General features: G+C 46.9%; 1 protein-coding gene across 3 annotated transcripts in view; it reads right to left on the bottom strand.

The window, feature by feature from the left end:
* Positions 1-22,999, bottom strand: part of Rftn1 (raftlin, lipid raft linker 1) — a 199,322-nt gene that overhangs the window by 159,541 nt on the left and 16,782 nt on the right. For all 3 annotated transcript variants that reach the window (XM_038342544.2, XM_038342546.1, XM_038342545.1), the window contains exon 2: positions 22,405-22,557. In XM_038342544.2, the coding sequence (XP_038198472.1) occupies positions 22,405-22,549 (145 nt within the window). In that variant the 5' untranslated portion in view covers positions 22,550-22,557. The remainder of the gene's footprint in view (positions 1-22,404; positions 22,558-22,999) is intronic.

Here is a 22,999-nt window from a genome sequence, read left to right as displayed (position 1 = left end):
TCCCGGCACCCACATAGGGCCTTGAAACTTACTTCCCACGTAAACTTCATGTCCACAGAGCTCACACTAGTGAACAAGATCTCCACATTTCCTGGTCTTCTTTTTTCTACCAACAGCTATGGCACTAATAAGTTTAAGCTACAGATTAAAAATTAAAAACCTGCCTGAGAAATATAGGAGGGAAAGTCACACTGTAAACAGGGGTGAGCAGGGGTGTCACTGTTTAGAAAACTTGGGACTTAAAAAAAAAAAAAAACAGATGTTGGGACAGGAAGCCATAGAGAGAGGCAACGTGTCCTTCCTCACATAGCTCTTCCTCCCTGAAACTGGGCCCAAGGGATGGAACATATCTGCTAATTAAGCACTGAATCTGAGGAAGTAGGAGAAATGTCTAAATAAGCGAGTACGAGTCAGAGCCAGGAGCCTCCGGTCCAGTCATCCTCTAGTAAGAACTAAGAACCTTGAAAACGCCTCCTCGGAAGGAGACCCCATTTCAACACTGAGCCATGAAGCAGAGAGAAGCGGAGGAACCGCCAGCATTCCTGGGATTTCAGGCAAGCATGTGCTGGAGACACTTGAGAAAACAGCTGGAATGTTCTGGAACACGAGAGATGTGGAAACACCAGAGAATGTGGCTTCCTGTGTGAATACAGGTGGGCTTTGCCCTAGCCCATGATGACTTACACAGGCCTACACTCTGCTGTCCTCACGCAGGCATGACAGCACTGGAAACTGAAGCGGGCCACCCCAGCCTAAGTGATCAAAAGCTGAGGAGACAGCCAGCAGAGCGTGTGAGCTAGATTCTTCCAGCAGTCCGGCCAGTTAGACCTCTACCAATGGCCTCAGTTTCTTCACTGGCACAGTGTCAAGCATCAGACTTGGCTGGGAGGACTGGTTACATGGTCCTTTCCTGAAAATCACTCTTACCCATGAATGTCCCCGTCAAGAACAGCCCATCTTCCATCTGGATTTCCTGAGGACGTGCCTGTGAACACCCATCCCACACCCACGTGTGTACACACATGACAATCCCAGACTGCGTTCCTCGCCACTTTCTTTAGAACACCCATCAGACACCCACGTGTACACACACATGACAATCTCAGACTGCATTCCCTGCCCCTTTCTTTAGCACAATGCAATACAGCTGGCCAAAGCGTACAACCTCCATCCCCACATCCGGCAAGACACCATATTATGTCCCTCCCTCAGGAATGCCATTCAGAGCCAAACTTCCAAAACTCATCTGATTCTTATATATATATTGACGAATACACCGAGCGTCAATGTTTCTTATAATTGCACAGTTAAATGAGGTGAGACTGGCCAGAGTACTCTGGATCCTTGAGCACTCTCTGACAAAGTACTCCTATGGCTTTTCCCTCAAACCACGAGTTTCTCCCCAAACTGTCCTGCCCAGCTCTCCGGTAGCCACCTCTCAGCCACTCTTTACTAACCAAATTTTAGTAGCTTCCTCGGAGACTGAAACATTTCATCCTGTAGGGAAGCTCGTTAAGAAGAAAGGTGAACAACTCAAAATAGCTTCAGGAAAACGAAACTGACCAGATCCACTAGGCCTCTCCTTGCCACACTAAGCAGTGAAAGCTGAGAGCTCCTCTCAGGAAAGTGAAGCTAAGCCTCTCTGACCCTGGGATCCATCAGGTGTAGCAGGGGAAAGCAGGGCCACATCCCCTTTGGTCTTTAGTCAACCTGAGCAGATTAGGTGAGGCCCTCTGAGTTCAAGGGTAGAGAAATGTAGGGAGACTCCAGGTATGTAAACATAAAGGCTCAGAGAGAATGACTGAGGATTATGGGAGCTAATTAAGTTAGCGCCACCTGTCCATGCTTTGCACCAAACTTGGTTGTTGGAGGAACAGATACAAATGGCTGAAACCTTTTCATGCTGCGTTAGACCCTGCTTATGTTTGACTTTAGCATCTCCTTAGTTGTCACTTCTGGGGTCACCTGCCACTGCAGAGCGCAGATGACCACAGACTTTCCGAGTGCTTCAGCGCTGTTCTCTTTGTTATGGGATGGTGGTTTAAGACGCTGCTGTGTTCTGCCCATGCTCTGGAGAAGGTTTTGTTATACAGGTAACAGTGCTAGCCTCTGAGTGTTTTGCAGATTTGGAAAGCCATTGGAGAGACAACCAGGCACAATGGCACTCCCACCTACCTTACAACCCTACTGGGGCTGAGCTAACTAAAAAGAAAAAGTCCAAACAGTACCCTACATTGGTGGAGAAGGACATTCCCAGAGGCTATAAAGTTACTGAAAGAAAACTGGCCTTCCTCCCTGTGAGTTGTTGGCCAGGGAAGCACCGAGGCCCCACACACCATGAAGGAGATGGCTACTGCTCCTGCCTCTATGCCAGGAGCACATGGCAAGCGTCGATGGCAGAACACACTGCACAGGTACGCTTTGACTACAGGACAAGGAGAAACTAAAGTGGGATTGAAATGGAAACTTCCTTTCCGCTGCTGGCCTTCATAGCGAGGCACGCAGGCTGCTGGTGGAGACCTGTCACCAGCATTCCTGCTTGGTGATGGACCCTACCTGCTAAAATAGCAACATACCAAGCAGAGTCTGCCGCTTGTGCAATAGTGGCTTGGATATCGTGGGTGAGACCATCCAGACTTCGGATTACAAACACCATGAGAAAAGTCTGTGGCTGGGAAGGTCATAAGTCCCAATAGGCAAACAATATCTATGTTTTTACAGGATGGATGAGGTGTGCCTTTTCAACGTGTTTACAACAATAGATCACCAATGTTGTCAGCCTCAACTCATAACCAGTGGTAATGCTCTGGAAAATAAGAGACTGCTTAGGCACAGTGGACAAATTCTTAGATATAGATGAATAATAATAACTCCCACTCCACCCCACCCCCAGGCTAAGGGATAATTGCAGAAATGTAAACACTGGAGAAAGAGGTGGAGTTTTGTACAATAGTTTCCTCTCAGGTTGCAACATTCTAACCTTCAGGAAGAGAAGGCAAACAACTCAAATGCTTCAGGAAGTTCCTGAAACTGACCAGATCCAGTACGGCTCTCCCTGCCAGAGTAAGCTATAAAATCTGAGCATCCCTGTCTGAGAAGTGAAACTAAGCTACAGAGAAGACTCTGAGGCCAGAACAGCTGCCTGGGAAATGCAGAAACCAGCGGTCAAGCTACCTGGAAGATGTTTTAGACCAAAGACACTTGGAAAGGACACTCTTCAGCATGTTGAGCTGCTGCAGACTGTTCAGTGTGCTCCAGGTTCTCAGCTTTTGTGGGCTGTTAGCCATGCTGGGAGAGGTCTTGGTGATGCAGCTGCCTTTGAGTAATTTCTATTCACTTCCCTCACTCCTGTCCCAACACAACTCACTGGTTCACAAAGCTGGACCTTCGTGGTGTCTGTACTTTGGTCTGTTGTGAGGTCCCTATCTGGGATGAGCAGATGTTTGGGTTTTGACACACACACCTGGTAAATTCTGTCTTCAGTTTGCCAGTGCCCATCACCACACACTCCACACTGCCCTGCTGCAGTGTCAGCTGTCCCAAATGTTGCCACACCATCCTAAAGATAAATGGGGCCCTAAAGAAAGCAGAGTTAGACAGACAACCTTGCTTTGCAAAGGAAGAACGGGATAGAGAACCATCTCAACCGTGTTTATGGCAGGAAATTGTGTCCTCAATGATGCATGTCTCTAGATCTGAGATAATAAAACAGCACCATTCAGTGAACATCACCTCTGGGCTTGGCCTAAACCTTTTCGGATTACTCCACCAAATGGTAACACCAGCAGTAATTTGACTTAAAAGAACACAGGGGAGTCAAGTAACTCACCAAAAGGAATGTCACAGCAAAGATGAGCCATGACCTCACCAGGCCACAAGCCACAACAAGCTATGGCTTTGGTCATTATACCAGCCCTACTCTGACACAGCATGATGGTAACTGATAACTTGCTAATCTATCAGCCAAGGGTGCTGTTCACATCCCTCACAGGGGAGAAGCACAGACTGACTCTGCCTAGCCTCTGGGGACACGTGGTGCTGCGAACAAGGGGCTACCGTCTATAGGAATCTAGTAACAAGGGGAGGCAAATGAAAACCAAACACCAGGCTTTCACCAATGCCCTTTAAGCTGCTTCATCATACAGTGTGGTGCTAAAGTCAAAAGCCACCACTATGTTAAAAAATTCTGCATGTCTGTTTACTTAAAAAAAAAAAAAAACAAGTATCGCCAGGTGGTGGTGGTGCACACCTTTAATCCCAGCAATCAGGAGGCAGAGGTAGGCAGATCTCTGAGTTCAAGGTCAGCCTGGTCTACAAGAGCTAGTTCCAGGACAGGGACCACAGTTACACAGAGAAACCATGTATGGGAAAAACCAAAATTAAAACTAACAACAACAAAAACCAACCAACCAACCAACCAACCAATCAAAAAACTAAGTATCAATGCAATATTGCCCGGGAAACCAGCTATGCAGTCACATCCCAAGACGGTAGAGCGCACACATTCAGGACAGGAACATAAACCACAATGACTCCATTTCTCTCACAGCCAAAATATGAAAGTCAACACCTCAAGGGGCAGATGGGGTCAGCTCAGTTCCCACCTCCTTTACTGGAACACTTAAGGTGCTGCTTCTTGGCCCCATTAGTTTGGAATCTGTTAGTATGAAGGCATTGGTCTATTGTGCTGTGTCATGTTGTGTGTGTGTGTGTGTGTGTGCATGTGTGTGTGTGTATGTGTGTGTGTGTGCGCGCGCGCGTGCCAGACACAGCAATGGCTTTAAGGTCCTGTGTGTATATGTGTGTATATGAGTGTGTGTACCAGACATAGCAATGGCTTTAAGGTTATGTGTGTGCATGTGTGTTCACCAGGCCTACCAATGTCTTTAAGGTCCAGGAGACGGAGACCGAACTGTGGCCATTCTGTGTTATCAGTGCCACAGAAACAGGAAGCAAAGAGAGTGGCTGTCATTATTGTTAAGAGGAAGAAACTGATCCCAATGTCCAAGGGGAAACTGGATTCCTGTCATGGGTTAGGGAGCAGGGAAAGGCCTGGCTGCTTCAGGACCCTGAGTGTTTCCTTCTTTTGTATCTAAAGGGGAAAGACTGAGAGAGCTATAGTCCAGGCAAGCCCAATCCATCTCTGAGCAAGGCCAGTCACCCTCTCACCTACCAATTCATCTGAAACCTGCAACCTTTAGACTAAGCCAGGAAGATGATCCAGGCCACCCAGGGACGGCCACAACACTAGCTGGGACTTTTTTTTAAAGCACTTATGTGAATGACAGTGTTTAAAGTATCTTGTCTGCAGAAGGGAGGGTGGCAGATGGGGGGCTGGGGGCTGGCTGGGCAGGCCAAGCTCCGGCTCCAGGTGTCACTCCTGGTTTTAATGCGCAGATGGGCAAGGGCTGTGCCACCTGCATCTGCCCTTTTCCAGCTGAGTCCTGAGGCAGGCTCTTACAATTGGGAAAGCGGAGATAGAGGGGTCCCCATCCTATGATTTAGACTTCACCCTGGGGTTCACAGGTCCTCTATCAGCCTCATCCAGCTCCATGACATTATAGATGCTGAAGATGCAGCAGTCAGTGAAACAGAGAAGGTTCCATGTTCTAGATACTTCGAGTCCAACAATGGAAATTATGTTGAGCATATAAGCAATCATTCACTTTGGGCTGAGGGTCCAACCCAAAGCCCCAGCCTGGGACTCAAGTCAGAGGAGTGCTTTCAACCTGAGACCTCTGACCACTGGCACAAACATATTAGGATAATGTCACCAAACAACAGTTAGAGGATCAGATGAGACTTGACACTAACATACTTTCAAAGAAGACTTTAAAATTAATTGCCATTATGGATATTTTGTATTAATTACTCATTCAGTCACTCAAAAAAGTCTCAACACCAAGGCTCTAAGGACTTGGCAGTGACCTTGGCAGTCATGGAGCTTGTATTATGTATGGGAGACCCCATAAATAACAGCTGAAAGCTAAACCAGTAAGACTGAAGATGACGACATTCCATGCATCAGACAAAGCTGAGTGGAAGCCGAGTGAGGGCACTGAGAATGCTCGAAGCAGATGGGAAGCCTGGGGCAACCCAGAGACCTTAGATCTGAGCAGACTCTGAGGCTGGGCAGGGGAGGGCCCCGGGAAGGCCCGGGACAGAGATTTCCAGGCAAACAGCTCTGCAGAGGGGCACCCTGGGGACTCTCGACATAGATGTGCTCAGGGCAGTGCCAGTTAGAGGTGATCCCATCTCAGGGAAGCTGTGCTTATTTCTAGAAATCCTCCAGTTAGCCTTGCCCTCGCTGCTCCACCACAAGGTTATTTTTCTTTACTTTCAATTTGCATTGCAAGCTGGAGAGAAATGAATTACATCCCCCTGGGTTCTTCTGTTCCATACAATTAAGAAAAGCTATTTCTTAGTCACAAGGCAGACGAGGACAAGAAGATGTCCCATTTTCTCTCAGCAGGGAGGCTGTCGTCACTCAATATTAATTGATCCTACTTTTCATCCATAAAGCAGGGCTTGAAATAAATTTTTGGTCACAAAAATGGCAACTATTACACTATTAAGGTGCGTTATTAACGGCATCCCCATTAAAGCACACTTGTGTTCATGCAGGGCTGGCTGCCTCAACGTGTGCAATGTTGCTTTAATAGGGAAAAATTAGTAAATTATTATGGTCCTCACTGATACTAGATGAATTGCCAGCACCCATCTTGTTCGGGGTTTGCTGGGGGTCTTCCACCATCTCATCAGAAGCAGCACAGAAAGTGTGGAATATGGCTTGGCACCCAGCAGGACGGCATGTCAGTCGAATGCAGTCTCATTTTTCTGCTGGAGAGCTGCTAAGGTGAAGACAGCCAAAACCGAGTGCCTTGAAAGCTGAGGGACCAGATATTGCTTTGGGGAGGGTGTTTATTTTAGCATGGGCAAAAAATTAATGCTTTCTTTAGAGCAGAACTGAATAGTGGAACCTAGGGACGGAAGGGAGGGAGGAAAGGGAAACAGACAGGAGACGAAAGGGGGGAGGGGAAGGGGAAAGGGGAAAAGGCCTAGTTGTATGTGAGACATAAAAACGGTCCACAACAAGCTGAGCTGAGGATAAGAAGAGTCACATCCATGCTGACACCCGTGAAAGGCCGTTCTCAGGGGGCTCTGTTGCCCAACACAGCCAACTCCTTAGTCATTGTTTTTTAAATGTTGAATCTTAGAAAGCTACCCTGAGAGCAGGGCATTTGCATTTTGTCAATAAGTTTAAATGTCACAGGTCTTGACTCCTCTGGCTAGAAATCAGGCATAGCAACTTAGAAGCTGATGAAAGCCACAACCCAAGCAGAAAGCTTTTCTTAAACATGACTGAGTCTGGAGAAGATGTGAACTCTGCTCTCCAAGCCAGTGACATGAGTTCCATACACAGATGCGGTGGGTGTGGTGCCGGGGAACGAACGATAAAGATGGAAAATGCACCCATGATCCTTTGCTTCTGGGCTAGCACACAACACTGTTGACATCACTCTGGTTAACGGCCTTGAAAAACTGAGGCTGGCCCCACCCCCACCCCCACCCCTGTATTGGCTGCAAAGGCCACACAGTTTCCCCTCCAGCTGGATACCTGCTCCCAGACAGACAGAAACCACTTGGTGGGGTGTCTAAGTAGCTCATCAGCGTCCCGAAAGAATACTGACGATGCTTTTTCTCTCCGCTCACTGTGGCGGACTGTGTGGACTATGGCAATTACAATTCTCACGCTTCCCTTTCAGCTAGGCTTCCCACAACACAGAAGCTGAAGGCTAACAACTCGATTTCCCATCTACAGGAGAGGACACTTGGGCACACAGAAGGTAACTGACTTTCCAAGATCACACAACTAGTAAGCGGCAAAGAGAATTCTGAAGCCACAGAGTTTTGGCTCAAGATCGTGAATTCTCACTACCCTATAAGCAGCCTCTTCCAGGGACAGAGAGAGAGATTCACTTCATTTAATTAAACTGTACATATTACATACAGCAAAACACAATGAGTATTGCCAAGCTTACATCTGAGGCCTGTCAGGAGCCCAGCTGCAGCTTAGCTAGGAACCTTGGGCTCACTCCCTCGGGAAGCTGCCTCAGGAGGCTGCCAAGTCTCAAGTCACCTTAAGGATTCACCAAAGAAAGGTCACTTCCCAAATCACAGGCACTATACCTGCTCAAGCTCCAAATAAAAGGTATGATATTTTAATTATGAAAGGTATTATGCATGCTGGTGTTGGAGTTTAATAGTTCAGGTGGGTGAGTGATCTATGATGGTGATGGTTGGTGGCAGGAGTCAGCTGCCCTGCATGGCTTATCTGCAGACCCACTTCCTCATTTCCTGGTATCAGCGAGACTCCCTTAGGTCCTTGCCCTGTGTCTTTCCATAGGACAGCTCGCGCATGGCTTCCCTCAGAGGGAATATATTAGAGAGTTCCAGACAGCCACAGATATTTTATAACTCGATCTCAGAAGTGAAGCCATTGTCTATAAGTGTAGCCTATTTACAAGAAACAGCCCAGCGGGTGCCACCCATATCCCAGGGAAAGGAATTGGAGACACACATGCCTCTCAACAGACACCCACTAAGGTCACACAATAATAGAAGAGACACTAACTTTAAAGCTTTTCCTCAGCTGCTTTGCATCCCATGTCCAAATGCAGTCTGGTCCTGAACATTCTTCCCAGTTAAGAGGGTAAAACACAGTGGGCTCACCTCTCTGGGATACTGGCTTCTAGCTTAAAGATAAGTTTTCTTGGACTTGAGTTATTTTGATCTAATTTGTTTATTGAATTCCACAGTATAAAAACAAACATGGTAAGACATTCCATAGACCCCCAAACATTACAGACGACCGCCATTACTCTTTGTTACCTGCCAGAGCTTCATGGTAAGATCACACTGCTGAGGAAACTCAAGTACATGAGTCCCAGGACATGGAAAAATCAAGATGGCACCACTGGAAGCCTCGGCCCTGCTTAATAGCTTTCATGGCACAAGCAGGTTTTATGTACAGTATCAAGAGAGAAAGATACTCAACAGTCATACACAGGTGTGTACCCTGGAAGATAAGATTAGCAACCAGTGGGCAATATGTGCCTACCGGTGCAACAGTGGCACAAATGCTAGAGGAATCACCACCCACTTCCTGCTTAAAGTTTGCTCCAAAAAAACTCATACCTGGTACTGAGGCCCTGCCCTCCTTAATCCCCCCCCAAAAAAATCTGTGACTGGATAAGCTGTAGGTGTTAGGGGAGAACCTAATACTATCATCCCATTAAATGGACACAGTGGTAAGCTGCCCTGGAGTCTAATCTTCTGTAAATACATTGATCAATGTATATGGCAATTAGTATAAATTTAGATCAACAAGCAATTAACATACAGAGATGATACTCTAAATGAGACATCTATTCACAGCTCAGGGACTGTTGTAGAAAGAGGGAAAGAAAAACTGTAAGAGCCAGAGGAGAGGATTATTTGCTAAGGCACAACAGGGCTATTGCACACATCAACTTACAGTAGTTGTGACTGTAGGCACCCACATAAAGCCAGGACAGGTGAAACCCCAGGATGGATGGGGAAAGGGCTCATGAAGTACCACTCCCAACTGAAGGCAATGTGATTCCTGAAGGACATCCAGTTTCTTCAGGGATGTGGAACCTTGAGACGTTGCCCATGCTTCAGGAGATGGTACCAATTCCATGTACATATAAGCTCTGAGTAGACTCAGTAGGTTTTATTTTTTTTAAAGAAAAGAGCACATGAAGTTTGGAGGGAAAAATGGTCAAGGCAGAGGGAAGGGTCAGAGGGAAATGAGTGCGGGTAGGTGGTCTCAATCAAAACACTTTATATGCATTATAAATTAAAACAAAAATTATCACTAAAAAAGAAACCATAGTGAAATAGGAATAAACCTTTGTCATTATTTAAAGATTAGCAAGAATTGGTAATAAGAAGGGAAGCAACCTGGAAAGCTATTTGGAGGATAAAGCAAAGCAGCCAGGAAGCCCCTATCCTTCCACCAACTCACAGCATCCTTCTGGCCTTCTTAGCTACCCAAGCTAGTAGATGTAGCAGCAATAACTTTTCTTTCACAAGCTTCATCTTGCTATGGCTAACCAGATTTCTTCTTACCAGAAAGCCCTAAGAGACTGAAGACCCAGAAGTATGTCCCCAGAGTGCAGTCTGTACACCCTTAAACCCATCTTAGAAGCATAGCTCACTGACTCGATTGAAGCCTTGGGGTATTCTAAGCTGTAGTTGAATGGGCCCAAAGATTCCACTTGGTGTGGGATTGCCAGGGTCTTTTTGTACCCACCAAAAGCAAGCAAATATCCAAGCAAGCAGTAGTTGACCAGGTCGTAATAAGTAAAGGCTGGTACTCCCCCAAAATGACACTGGCAGCTTCTATCTTTAAGGAAAGCCTCCACCCCAGCCTTACCCGACAAGCAGAAACAGATGAGCAGTTTTGTGTCACAAGGCATCCATTCCTCAAGCCTCATAGAGTTCCATACTTCTAGACTAATGCCAAATTTATACCCACAAGATTCTCCCAAAAGAGTCCCCTTCTCTTAATAGGGTGATGAACCTGTCAACAGCTGACCCCATCTGCTCCTCATGAATCCATGTGTGCCCCTAAGACCATGCTTCTACCACGAGATGGGAGAGAATGTAGCCTATGAGTAAGCTCAGGAAGCATGTCTGCTTACATCACTTTACTTAGCAGGACATCTGACCTAGGACCCAAGGGCAGGTGTCTGAAACACACTGCAAAGAAAGTGATATTCTAGGCTGAATCACAGGGACATGAACCTGGAAGTCACTCGTTCACTTTCCTATGCCAGTGAAAAAGAGCTCACAGATAAAAGGTCTCTTTTCCTCCAGAAGTCAACAGTCAGTGAAATCTGATTAAACTTAGACTAACACTGAGATAGAGGATGCACAGGGTGGAAAGACATGGCCTACCTGTATGACAATGTCATAGTCGAAACCATCATTTTGCTCAATGTACACTATGAAAATGAGACAGGACAACAGTAAAACTGGGTAAAGTCTGATAAAATCCTTTAAAGTCATTGATAAGAATTAGTAGGTATGGTGATTTAAATGGGAATGACCTCATAGACTCATGTGCTTGAATGTTTGGTGCATAGGAGTGGCACTATTAGGAGGTGTGGCCTTGCTGGAGTAGACATGGCCTTGTTGGAGGAAGTGTGTCACTAGGGGGTGGGCTCTGAGATCTCTTCTGTTCATTCAAGCTATGCCCAGAGTGACACACAGTCTCCTTCTATTGCCTGTGGATCAAGATGAGAACTCTCAGCTCCTCCAGCACCATGTCTGCCTGCACGCTGCCATGCTTCACACCATGACTAAACCTCTGAACTATAAACCAGTCTAAATTAAACGTTTTCCTTTATAAGAGTTGTTGTGGTCACAGTGTCTCTTCACAGCAATAGAAACTTAAACTAAGACAGGAAGCTACATAAAACATTAACTTGTTTTCTGTTGCATTTTATTTTCAAAATTACTTTATAATATATACATATATACAGTTTATTAAATTTTTTACATTTACTTATCTATTTTTTCTTTTGATGTGTGGATGCATGCATGCCATGGCACACACACACAGAGGTCAGAGGACAACTTGCAAGGGTAGGCTCTCTCCTACCAATATACAGGTTCTGGGGATTGGACTTACATCATAACGCTTAGCAGCAAATGTCTCTACCACCTGAGGCATCTTGCTGGTCCTTCTGTTCCATTTTAATTAAAATATTTAAAACTATTATGAAAGGCCTTTATTATTATAAATCCTTATGGAAAAAATAACAATTTGGCCTTGCTTTGACTGATAACAGTCAACACCAAGGAATCCGTCCTACTAAAGAAAGCCTTGAGTTCCTGAATTTGACTGCTTGGGTCACACACACTCACTCCAGAGTTCATCTCTGGATGAACAGAGACTGCATGTTGTTTCTTGATCTAGATTTAGAGTGGCTGGGACCAGAGCACCTAGAGTTTTGCTTTAAGAAACAAATGTTGAGAATGTCCAGCCTCCATTAGTGAGCATAGAACAACATTAGTATCGAGAACTACATTAAAAGCCACCACACAGAAGATACATATAGGAGCTTTGCTCTGAAGGCTTAAAGCCATTTCACACGCATTACCTCATTCATCTCTGAAATCTGCAAACTATGAGGTGTTTTATGGGAACCCAGTTTCCTCCTGGGAATCATACTTTGCATATTCTGTTTAAAAACAGGCTGTGTTTCTAGCACACGTCCTAGCTGGGACCTGTGCTTGCTGGTCATGCTAATGACCTCCTCACGTGGGTCTTTGAAACAGAAACCAACATTTAGCACTTGTACAAACCAGACCAGAACCAAAGCCAGGTAGGAATAAATACCATTACAATGTCCAACAGCTGCTTTTATCCAAACTGAAATTAAATATTTATACCCTCTCCTCCTTACCCTTTATCAATCAAACAGAACCTAAAAATTGGTCATGAAATTAATTGAATAGTCTGGAAATTACACCGGCGGAAGCAGATGGTTTCATAGAGGCCGATGCTCCTTAGGATGGCACAGCAGATCTGCAGGAGAGGAAAATGTCTCTCTAGGCTCCCGTGTATACTGCTCTCTGCGAGAGAGGAATCTATTTTCAATGAGCTTGGTGTGCTTGCAAAGCTGAGATGATGAGGCGCCTCACACTCACCCAAGTACATGCCTGACCTCCTGAAGCTGAGCTAGAGGTTAAAATGTAGGTGGACTTTTCTCTCCCGCTGGCCAGCTCCCAAATAACCACACAGATCAGCTTAAGCGTGTCTCTAACTAACTAGCTCTTATAACTTAAACTAATCCATTTCTACTAATTTTCTTCCTGCTTCATGGCTTTATTACCTCTATCCCATTTAGTGTCTGACTTTTTCCATGTCTAGCTGGCTTCTCCTCGTGTCTCCTGATGGAGACTTTGCCCTCCTTCAACCCAGAGCTCTTTCCCTGTCCATACGTCCCGCCTAACCTCCTCCTGCCTAGCTATTGGCCATTTAGCTCTTTATTAAACCAATAGGAGAAACACATCTTCACAGTCTTCTACAACATCAAACTTTGCCCCACTTTAAAGCAATCAGCAAAGGAAAGCTCTACTCCTAGGGCTCTCAGCGGACGCTCACGTTCTCAGTAAGAAGAGCAGTCTCCCAAAGCAGAGAGTGCTACATGGCTGTAATCCTGGCCTCGGGGAGGCAGAACACACAGATCTGGGCTCCCTGGTCAACCCTCAAGTTCCAGGCCAGTAAGAGACCTTGTCAAAAAAAAGCCAACAATTCCTGAGGAATACCTCCAGAGACTGTCGTCTTACACACACACACACACACACACACACACGCGTCTCTAATAGGGGGATGAAGTGTCTTCCAGTCCTAAGAGACCATCAGCGTACAGTGAACCAGCCTCTCTGCAGCTGCAGAGATGAACTGACCTCTGCATGTGATCCCTCTGTAACACAACCTAAGACAACTCCCAGTAGCTACTCACACCCCACTAGATGTGATTTGCTAGAGCACACGGGAGTTCTCCATAGACCAGGGTACAATAAAGGGATGGCTGCCTGCACTGGTCTTCAGTGCCAGACCTGAGCCACACCAAACCTCAAAGTTGTTCCTAGAAACAACTCCATTCCATGCACAGTGCTTAAAATTCCCAGGGCATGCTGGGTAACTTTACTGATCCTTCTCAAGAGGATTAAAGCCACATAAAGCAAGGTATGTGGTGCTTTGTCTGTCATTGCTGTTAATATCATCATCACTGTCCTTGTCACCAAGCCTGTGGCTCTTACCACAATGGGTGTTCTACAAAGATTCACCAGGAAAGCCAAAATGCAGAGGACCTAACAGCTGTGTGCCATTTTGGACTGTAAACAAGAGAATCCGCTCTAAGTCTGGAGGATGTAAAAAGTAAACCCCCAGCTCAGATGCCAGGCTCCAATTTTTCTTCTCAAGCTTTCCTCTGACCTCCTGTATCAGCCCATCTTCCCTGATCCACGGCCGTCTTTCCTGGATCCACAGCCCACCTTCCTGGATCCACGGCCCACCTTACCTGATACACACTACCTTCCACTACTCATAGCCGACCTTCCCTGATCCATGGCAACCTTCCCCCACACACAGCTCATCTTCGCCCGCTCACGGCTCACCTTCCCTGATCCACAGTCTACCTTTTCTGATCCACGGCCCACCTTCTCTCATCTATGGCCACTGATGTTTTGGTTTCAAGGTTTGTTTTTATCTGCAAAAATGTGCATCAGTGACTTGCTCAGCTCCTCTGAAAAGCGACTGAAGAGTGTCAGGAGTCTGCTCCCTTACAAGGCTGCATGTATCATGCTTAGAGAGCTGTAAATGCCCCCACTAATGGCTGTCGAAACAAACACTTCAGGTCTTCCAAGCTCCAGCTAAAGGAACACATGGTGAAATTCTTTCTCACCAAGAACCTAGCAATGCACATAAGCCTCACCCACGCTTGCTCTTCCTTTCCACTGTTTCCAGGTCAGGGGCGCCGTCTTGTATGCCCTGCCAGATGTTAACCCCAGAAATACCTGACACAACATGTGAAGTCTATTAATACACGTGCTAATTGTGGATCCCAGGTAGCTTTTGTGGGTCTTTGGTTCGGAAGAACTGTCTGTAATCTGTCAATTGTGTTTTAAATAAACGCTGATTGGCCAGGCAGGAGGTAAAGGTGGGAAAACCAGACAGGAAGTAGAAATGATGTAATGAGAACAGGAGAATTATGGGAAGGAGGAAGTCGATTCATCCCACTCCTGCCCAGACCACCAAAGCAGCAGGATGTAATCTGCCCCACTGTAAAAAGGTACTGAGCCACATGGCTAACATAGACCATAAAAATGGGTTAATCAAGATGTGAGAGTTAGCCAGTGAGAGGCTAGAGCTAATGAGCCAATCAGCTTTATAACTTTAGAGACCTATGTGTGATTTTCTTTGGGGCTAAATAGTTTGGGCGGGACAGAAACCCAAACAAGCAGGCCTGGCCCCTTCATGTTACAGGTCTTGGTCAGCCTGGCAGGGAACAAGAAAGGAAGTGGAGGGAACAGAGGTAGTAGATACCTATCAAGGCAAAGGCTTTCAGAGATGATCTGAGGTCATGGCCCCATGGCTGCCACTAATTGGGTAATTAGTTTGAAATGTGAAAGCCACAGGACTGGAAATGAGGCCGTCTAGGTGCTAGGTGTGACTGGGCAGGAGGCTGAGCCTGCTGAGCAGGGCTCTGAGAACTGGACCCCAGCCCTAGATGAGGATGATGGTTCTGATATTCACTTTTCCCAAAGCTCCTGAGTCAAGAGCAAGAAGACCTGGTTCACTGGCTGGAACTTCAGCGAAGCCTGTTCCCCACATATCTCACGCTCTGCCTTCAGGCGGACCTCATTGCCTCCTGGCAAATCTGTAGGCTCATCCACCCTGGTGCACACAACCAAACCCGCCCTTCTGTCCAGTTCCTCAGGGACCCCCCACTACGGCTGGAAGAATTCCTGGCCCAGTTGTTCTCACACTTAAGAAACCTCAGAAGCAGCTGATGAATTATCACATAGGGACTATTTTATCTTTCACAGTGCCCGGACTGAGGGCCAAGATTTTGCGTTTCTACAAGATGCTAGGCCCCCAGTCCAGATGCACATGAAACCCAGCTGTTGCCTGCGCACACCCCTTCTCCACATGGCACCTTAGGTCCTTAAGTGGCCTTGGCACCAGAAAAGCCAGCACCCGCTTGCTTCAATCACCCTCTTACCCCAGTAGCATCCTTCCCAGGGCCAGAAAACAGTTCTTCCTGACCCTTTACACCACTGCCCCTTCCTCTGCACACTACATGAAGGCAGATCTGGGTCTGCTCTCTCCTTCAACTCTGCAAAAGCTTCCCCCTTTCTAGTGGGGGAGGGCTTCATGAAAGCCCAGCCCTGAGGGCTCCTTATAATGGAAGGGAACTTCTACTTTCATAGCTCTGCTTCCTAGAAAGCCCCAGCCTAGGCTATAAAGAGTGGTCTTGGGGAAAGACTGAGAACAGACAGCTGCAGGAGGATCAAACAGCCCTAGGGGTCAAGGAAAGAAAGACTTCACACATTGTCACTCACTGGAGCATTAGATAATGTTAAATATAATAAATTAGGATGTCCACACATACCACAATGCATGCCTTCCTGTTCAACTCCAGCCTCAGCTGCATCCCTTGCAGCTTCAACACTATCAAGGCCTGGGTCCTGTCCAGGATGAACTGAGTAGATCAGGAGCTGCATCCCTTGTAGCTTCAACAATATCAAGGCCTGGGCCCTTTCCAGGATGAACTGAGTAGATCTGGCACACAGCAGAGGTGTGGTAAGTTTGTAAACAAAGTTCAAAAAATAATTCCATTGGACTGGGCATGGTGTTGCATGCCTTAATACCAACACTCAAGAGGCAGAGGCAGATAGATTTCTTGAAGCCAGCCTTGTCTACACAGTGAATTACAGACCAAACAGGACTATATTTTGTGACCTAGTCTCAAAAAAATAAATTAATTAATTGGGAACAATGACTCAGCAGATAAGAATGCTTGCTGACAAGCCCAGTGACTCAATGACCCAATGACAACCCCTGGGACCCATGTGATAGAAGAACATAAACAGTTCTCACAAGTTGTCCTTTGATCTCCAACACACACACCACGGCATGTGCACACCCATACACATACACTCACTCATAAATGCAATAAAAACATTTTTTTAAAAAAATTACTACATTAATGGATGGATCTAGAAAACATTATATTGATGTGGTAACTCAGACCCAGAAAGACAAACATCATATGTACTCACTCATAAGTGGCTTTTAGACATAAAGCAAAGAAAACAAGCCTACAATTCACAATCCCAAAAAACCTAGACAACAATGAGGACCCTAAGAGAGACAGACATGGATCTAATCTACATGGGACGTAGAAAAAGACAAGATCTCCTGAGTAAATTGGGAGCACAAGGAAGGGGAGAGGGAGAGAGGGGAGCAGATAAAAATGTAGAACTCAATAAAATCAATTTAAAAAATGACTGCATTGACTTGTCTTATGTCCTCCCAAATATAAGCCACTTACAGAAATAAAGTATATGACGGCTTATGCCTAGGCAGATTTGTAATTATTGAACATACAAGGTCGCATTAACACTGCCACTGGCTCCACCTCTACTCAGGGGGTTCTAACTCAGAACGTTCTAAACTGCATCCTTCCTTAGTAGCCTTTCCACATCTGAAACTCATTACAAATGAAGGTTCAGAGGTCTTGCCTCAGACCTACCAAGTCAGAGACCCCAAGGCAGAACCTGGAGACCTGGGGTCCAACAAGCCCCGGACAATTCACATGCAGCTGTGTTTGCAGAGCAGGGCTGTGAGTTCAGAACTGACTTTGTGACTCTGTTTCTGTGCTGGTCCCTACACCTACCAATCACGTTCACTGCCACCCCGGGAAATAGCACCAGGGTTTTTAACCTCACCAGTAAACATGCAAATTCAGGGCCAAGCAATAACAATAATAATGATAAATTAATTTTCAGAGTGTGATAAAAAACCGTGGCCCATCCTCCAGGATAAGACTGTCTCCCAGCTGTGAGGGGAACACAGTCTGGCGAGAGGACAAATTCCAGACTGATTGGGCAGCTTCTGCAGTGGTGTTTTGGGCTGAAGCTGCCCACACTGGAAGTGAAATGACAGAGGACCCGTCTCTGACTCATTGCGCAGCATGCATGTTTTAAACAATAACGTCCCCTGTGCTCTTATCACAACTAAACAAAATTCACCCACAGCATTTAAGGATAGGGGCTGGCCGCAAACATCACGTATAAGTCTGCTCAGCATAATGTCAGAGAAAAATCCCAAAAGTCAGCTCTTACAGAGCCCTTGGCTGGAAAACCACAGGCAGGGGAATTTTTCAATGTGGTCATGGAGTCTGCTGTGGGAACTGCGCTGTGTGTCATGGGAGTAGCTTACAAGAACAGAAGGGAAAGGAGACAGGCTTGAAGGTGCAGGCGATGGGGCAGAAAGAACGGCAGAGCCTTTGTGTTGGAAATCTTAAATTTCTTTCCCACTTCCCATAGAAGGCCAGAGAATCAGGGATCCAGGAAGCCCAGAGTGGGGTGGGGCATTTTGGGCATTCAGAACACAGAGAACATTCTCCCAACCTTCCTCAGCTTGGGGCCCAACAGCTAATTCGTTTCATTGCCTCTGCTAGTTCCATTTATGTCTATTTTTCTATTTTATGAAAGAAGCTAAGCCTGACTTACAAGGGTGCTGTTTCTCTGTGCAAAAGAGTCATAATAATAATAAAAACATGAACTAGAAGTCATCCCTTTCCCAGCTCTCGGTGCTCCAGATGATGGTTACCTAAGGCAGAGTCAGAGCAACCACTGTGCGACCTCACGCTGTTGCCCAGGAGACAGGTAATCCCCAGAACTATTCCTGATTTCTTACACACACACACACACACACACACACACACACACACACACACCCTGCACCCCAATTCTCTTGTCCCCCACTGCTACTATCCTGGCTGAGGCCACCTGCTCTTTGTCTGATAACTGCAATGATTTTCAAGTCGTTTTCTCTCCCTTCTTTGATTGCTGCCCTTCCACCCTTCCATCTAAACTTAGAAAAGTCTTCGCAAAATCCAACTTTACTCATAACACTCACCCTTTCTCCACCTCACAAACTTTCAGGCCTCCTGAGAGAGCCTGAATTTGCCAGCTCAACAACTAGGATCATGCGTGTGTGTACACGTTCACGTCTGCATGCAGGAGCCTTGTGTGAGGTTGTGAGTGCACACAGAGGCCAACGGTCAATCTTGGATGTTCCCTCGGTGTCTCTCCACTTTGATTTTTGATCTAAGGTTTCTCAATTTTACCTGGAGCTCACCAATTCATTTAGGATAGTTATCCAGAGAACACCAAAGGCTTCCCAGTACCACCATGTCTGGTTCTAGAGATCAAACTGAGATCCTAAACTTACACATCACTTTAGCGACTGAGCCATCTCACCATATAACTGCCACTTACTGTTCCCGAAGGCCATGCTCCAACCCAACTGGACACACACAGACAGGGTATCTCTGGGTTTTGTCCACGGATTCTGTCCTCCCTTCATCTGAGAGAAGGACAGTGCCTCCCTACCCTCTTTGGATTACTTTCTGCCTGCCTAGCTCCAACGACACTAGCAGATTTCACACCTCTCAGCTGAGGAGATCCAGGTTTGAAGTTGGCCCTAAGGTTTCCTGGCACCAAGTTTTTAGGCAGTTACAGAGGCCACCTGAGACTCCGCTGCCTCACCTGCAAGGACAGAGTGTACCTAGGTAACTGGACTTCTGCAAGGATAGAATGTCAAGAAGCTGCAGAAAGAAGAATGTTTAGAGGAACTTCACCTGTAACAGACAGAAACTGGACTGAATTCAATATCCATCATAGGTGAATGAGAAACAGCCTACTGTCGGCCACAGCACAGGCTGCCACACACTGGCACGGACTGGCACACACTGGCATGGGCTGCCACACGGGCTGCCACACACTGGCATGGACTGGCACGAGTTGCCACACACTGGCATGGACTGCCACACACTGGCACGGACTGGCACACACTGGCACACACTGGCACAGACTGGCATGGACTAGCACACACTGGCACGGGCTGCCACACACTGGCACGGGCTGCCACACACTGGCACGGGCTGCCACACACTGGCATGAACTGGCATGAGCTGCCACACACTGGCATGGCAGGCAAGTTCAAAGACTCAATGAAACCCCATGGGCAGGAGGGACCAGGAGGAAAAGAGGCCTGATGATTCCAAATCGGTAAACTCTAGGAAAACACAGGAAGAAAGCAAATTAGTGGTTGTGTGGGATGCAGAGTTAGAGCAACAACAGGACACAGGAAGCTGTGGGCAAGGTCATTCTACAGCTTGCTATGGTGACATCTCCTGAGTCCCGAGGCACAATCAATGCAGTGGAGACAAGTAAAAAGATGAGATCAGGAAGGAGTCCCCGCTCAGGACCCAGCAAATAGTAGGCATTCAAAAAATGTTAGCTCACGCCTGAGAGTGGAGAGGGCCTCGTGGCATGATGGAGAGACTAGCTAGGACAAGTGGGAATTGCCCTGACTTACACGCTTACCAGCCAACTTCCAAGCTGACAAACAAACTTCCAGATTAACCAGGGCCTGAGCCCCGAGGACAAGCCCCTCCCAGTGAACAAGACAGTAAAGCAACAGCTGATGGAGAACATCTGTTTAGGGTGGATGGACAGACGCTGAGGCTGCAGAAGAGGGGTGCTCTGAAGGGAGGCTGGAGAAGGAATGGTTCCAGCTTGGCAGGAACTTGGTAGCAGGAAGGGTGGGGCCTACACAGGACTGCTGGGAAAGGAGGGTCTAAGAGTGCACCCACTGTAGACACAGTCCTTCATCAGAGAAAAGGGGGTGGGTGGTGGTGGTGCACGCCTTTAATCCTAGCACTCAGGAGGCAGAAGCAGGCGGATCTTCATGAGTTCGAGGCTAGTCTGGTCTACAGGGATAGTTCCAGGACAGCTAGGGCTAAGAAACCAGAATTAATCAATTAATTAAAAAAGAAACTGGGAGAGAGTTCACAAAGGCCATGATAACAGACAGCCCAGAATATGCTCAGCCTTCACTTCATCTGTCCAGAGAAACGTACCAAGGAGTGGAGTCTGCTCAGACGCGTGTCTTACACAAACAGGTCCTACCCAGAGGGCAAGCTGGCACCTTCTTGGTCCTGAGATCTGTATCCTTCACCTGGCAATTCCTGAGGAACTCATCAGAAATGCACACAACACTTGGTATGCAACAGTGCTTACCACACATTATTTATAGCCCAGATCCCAAAGTAACATAAAAGTCCAGTAAAGGGGACTGCACTGAGTGATTAAATCATATCAAGCCTTTCAATCATACTTTCGGAGCAATTGGAGGGCAGGGTGCATATGTAACTCTGCACTGTTAAGTTGCAGAAGGCAGGATTCAAAAATACATATGTTTGATCCTTTGCTTTCCAATTATTAGCATCTATTAAGTGCCTGGAATGAGGAGGAGACATGAGACTGGGGGGTAAACTAATAAGGTCTGGGAAGCTTTATAAGGATGAGGATGGACGGGAATGGGAAGTGTGGGTGAGAAGAAGCCATGGGCACAAGCCACCAAAGTAGGTCTACCAGTGCGAGATGGTGGTAGCAACACTAGTTTAAAGGGCATGAGAAGGAAGCAGTTGGGAGCAGAAGACACTGAGTTTGGTTCTGGTGATGTGGAAGGGGTATGACGAAGCCTACCTGTCTATGTCCCTTGGAGATCCAGAAACTGGGCCTTAGACTAGCAAGAAGAGGTGTGAGGAAGAAGGGAAGAGAAGGAGAAGGATTCCAAACAGTACTAGCTGTGAGCCAAAGCTTATGCTGAATGCTCCAAACACTTCCTTCTAATCATCACACGGCCCTGTGACAGGGACACACCGCTCTGTGAAGTCCATTTTATGAACTGGGACTGATCCTGCAGCCCAAGAGCCTGGGGTTTACCACTCCAGAGCAGCCCTTGGACCCGCCTTCCTGGGGAGGGCTCTTCCCTGTCTCCTTCACAGGCACAGAAGCTTAAAGTCTTCCTCAGGCACCCAAGGGCACAATACCTTACGGTGCACTCAGGAAAAGTGTTGGTCCATGCTCTTAATTTTCTGATACCCCAAAGGAAGAGCAAGTCTCTTCCATTTTACACAGCATTCAATTCATGAGTGGAATCTACCGTGTTCTTTTATACAAGTCAAAGGCTTTCCTCCTTCTACCAGAATAACCTCTGGTACTCGTAGCCTCGCCCAACTGCACAGAGTAGCTCAGGACGTACTCTACCATGGTAACTTGGGCATCTTTTACCGGTCATCCCAGGGCCATATCCTGTCCTCTCAGACCTGGGGCACTGGTTGTGGGAGATGACCCAACCTCATCCTGTCAGACTGGGCAAAGCTCAGCCCAGACTGACTAGAAGGAAACACTGGTCATGTGAACGTGGAGGAGGCGGGACAGACATATTAACGTAGGGGAAACGTATAGTTTTACTTTGCAATTGACTACTGACCCACTGGTCATGTCTTGCCATGTGGTCCAGATCCTTCTGTCTCGGTCTCCTGAATGCTAAAATGACTGAGTGAACCACCTAACGAGGTGTGGTTACTTCAGCCAGTCACTCTCTGGCAAAGACGGATACAGAAGCCCAGATCTCTCAACTGTCCTCCGTTAGGCCACGGGCTAGGCCTTATCCTACACTGTGCCCCAGCCAGCCACCCTCCAGGGCCATGGACTCACCGGCAGTCAGCGTGGTGAACTCTAGGAAGCGGTATTCGTAGGTCACATCTACCTTCGTCTCCACCTGAGGTCTCCTCAGAGTTGAGTAAATGTTCCCAGGTCTCTTCTCTTCGTGCTTCTCCACCTTGTTCAAACTGCAACCCATCGTGACAGCTGACCAAAAGGGAAACAAACGGGGAGATGGAGATGTTTTCAGCGATAATTTTGAAACACAATAGCATAAAAGACCCCCAATTTTCTGGAGAACTACATCAAAGACCTCAGTGCCCAGGAAATCACACATGTGATTTAATACAGCTCCAGATACAGGGGACCAGGCCACCTCTCTTCCTATGAGGAAGCCATTACCAGCCATCCTTAGAGATTTGAGTGACCCCCAAAATGGCCCTGCTTTGTATCTTGTCTCCTCTCTTTGAGGAAAATAATACCTCTGAGTAGCTTCCTCCACTGCCATCTGTATACATGATTAAAAAAACAGGGCCTAAAAAGCAACAGCGTGCATTATGCTGTCAGCCCATCTGCAGAAATGCAAGATGCGTGTCACCTTCCACTCAGTTGCTAAGGGGGGGATAATAAGTTGTTGTTACAGTCTCTA

Source organism: Arvicola amphibius, chromosome 9 (assembly GCF_903992535.2).
Source record: "Arvicola amphibius chromosome 9, mArvAmp1.2, whole genome shotgun sequence".
Taxonomy (NCBI): Eukaryota; Metazoa; Chordata; class Mammalia; order Rodentia; family Cricetidae; genus Arvicola; species Arvicola amphibius.
Note: the sequence above shows the minus strand (reverse complement) of the source record. Positions and strands in the feature narration are given on the sequence as shown.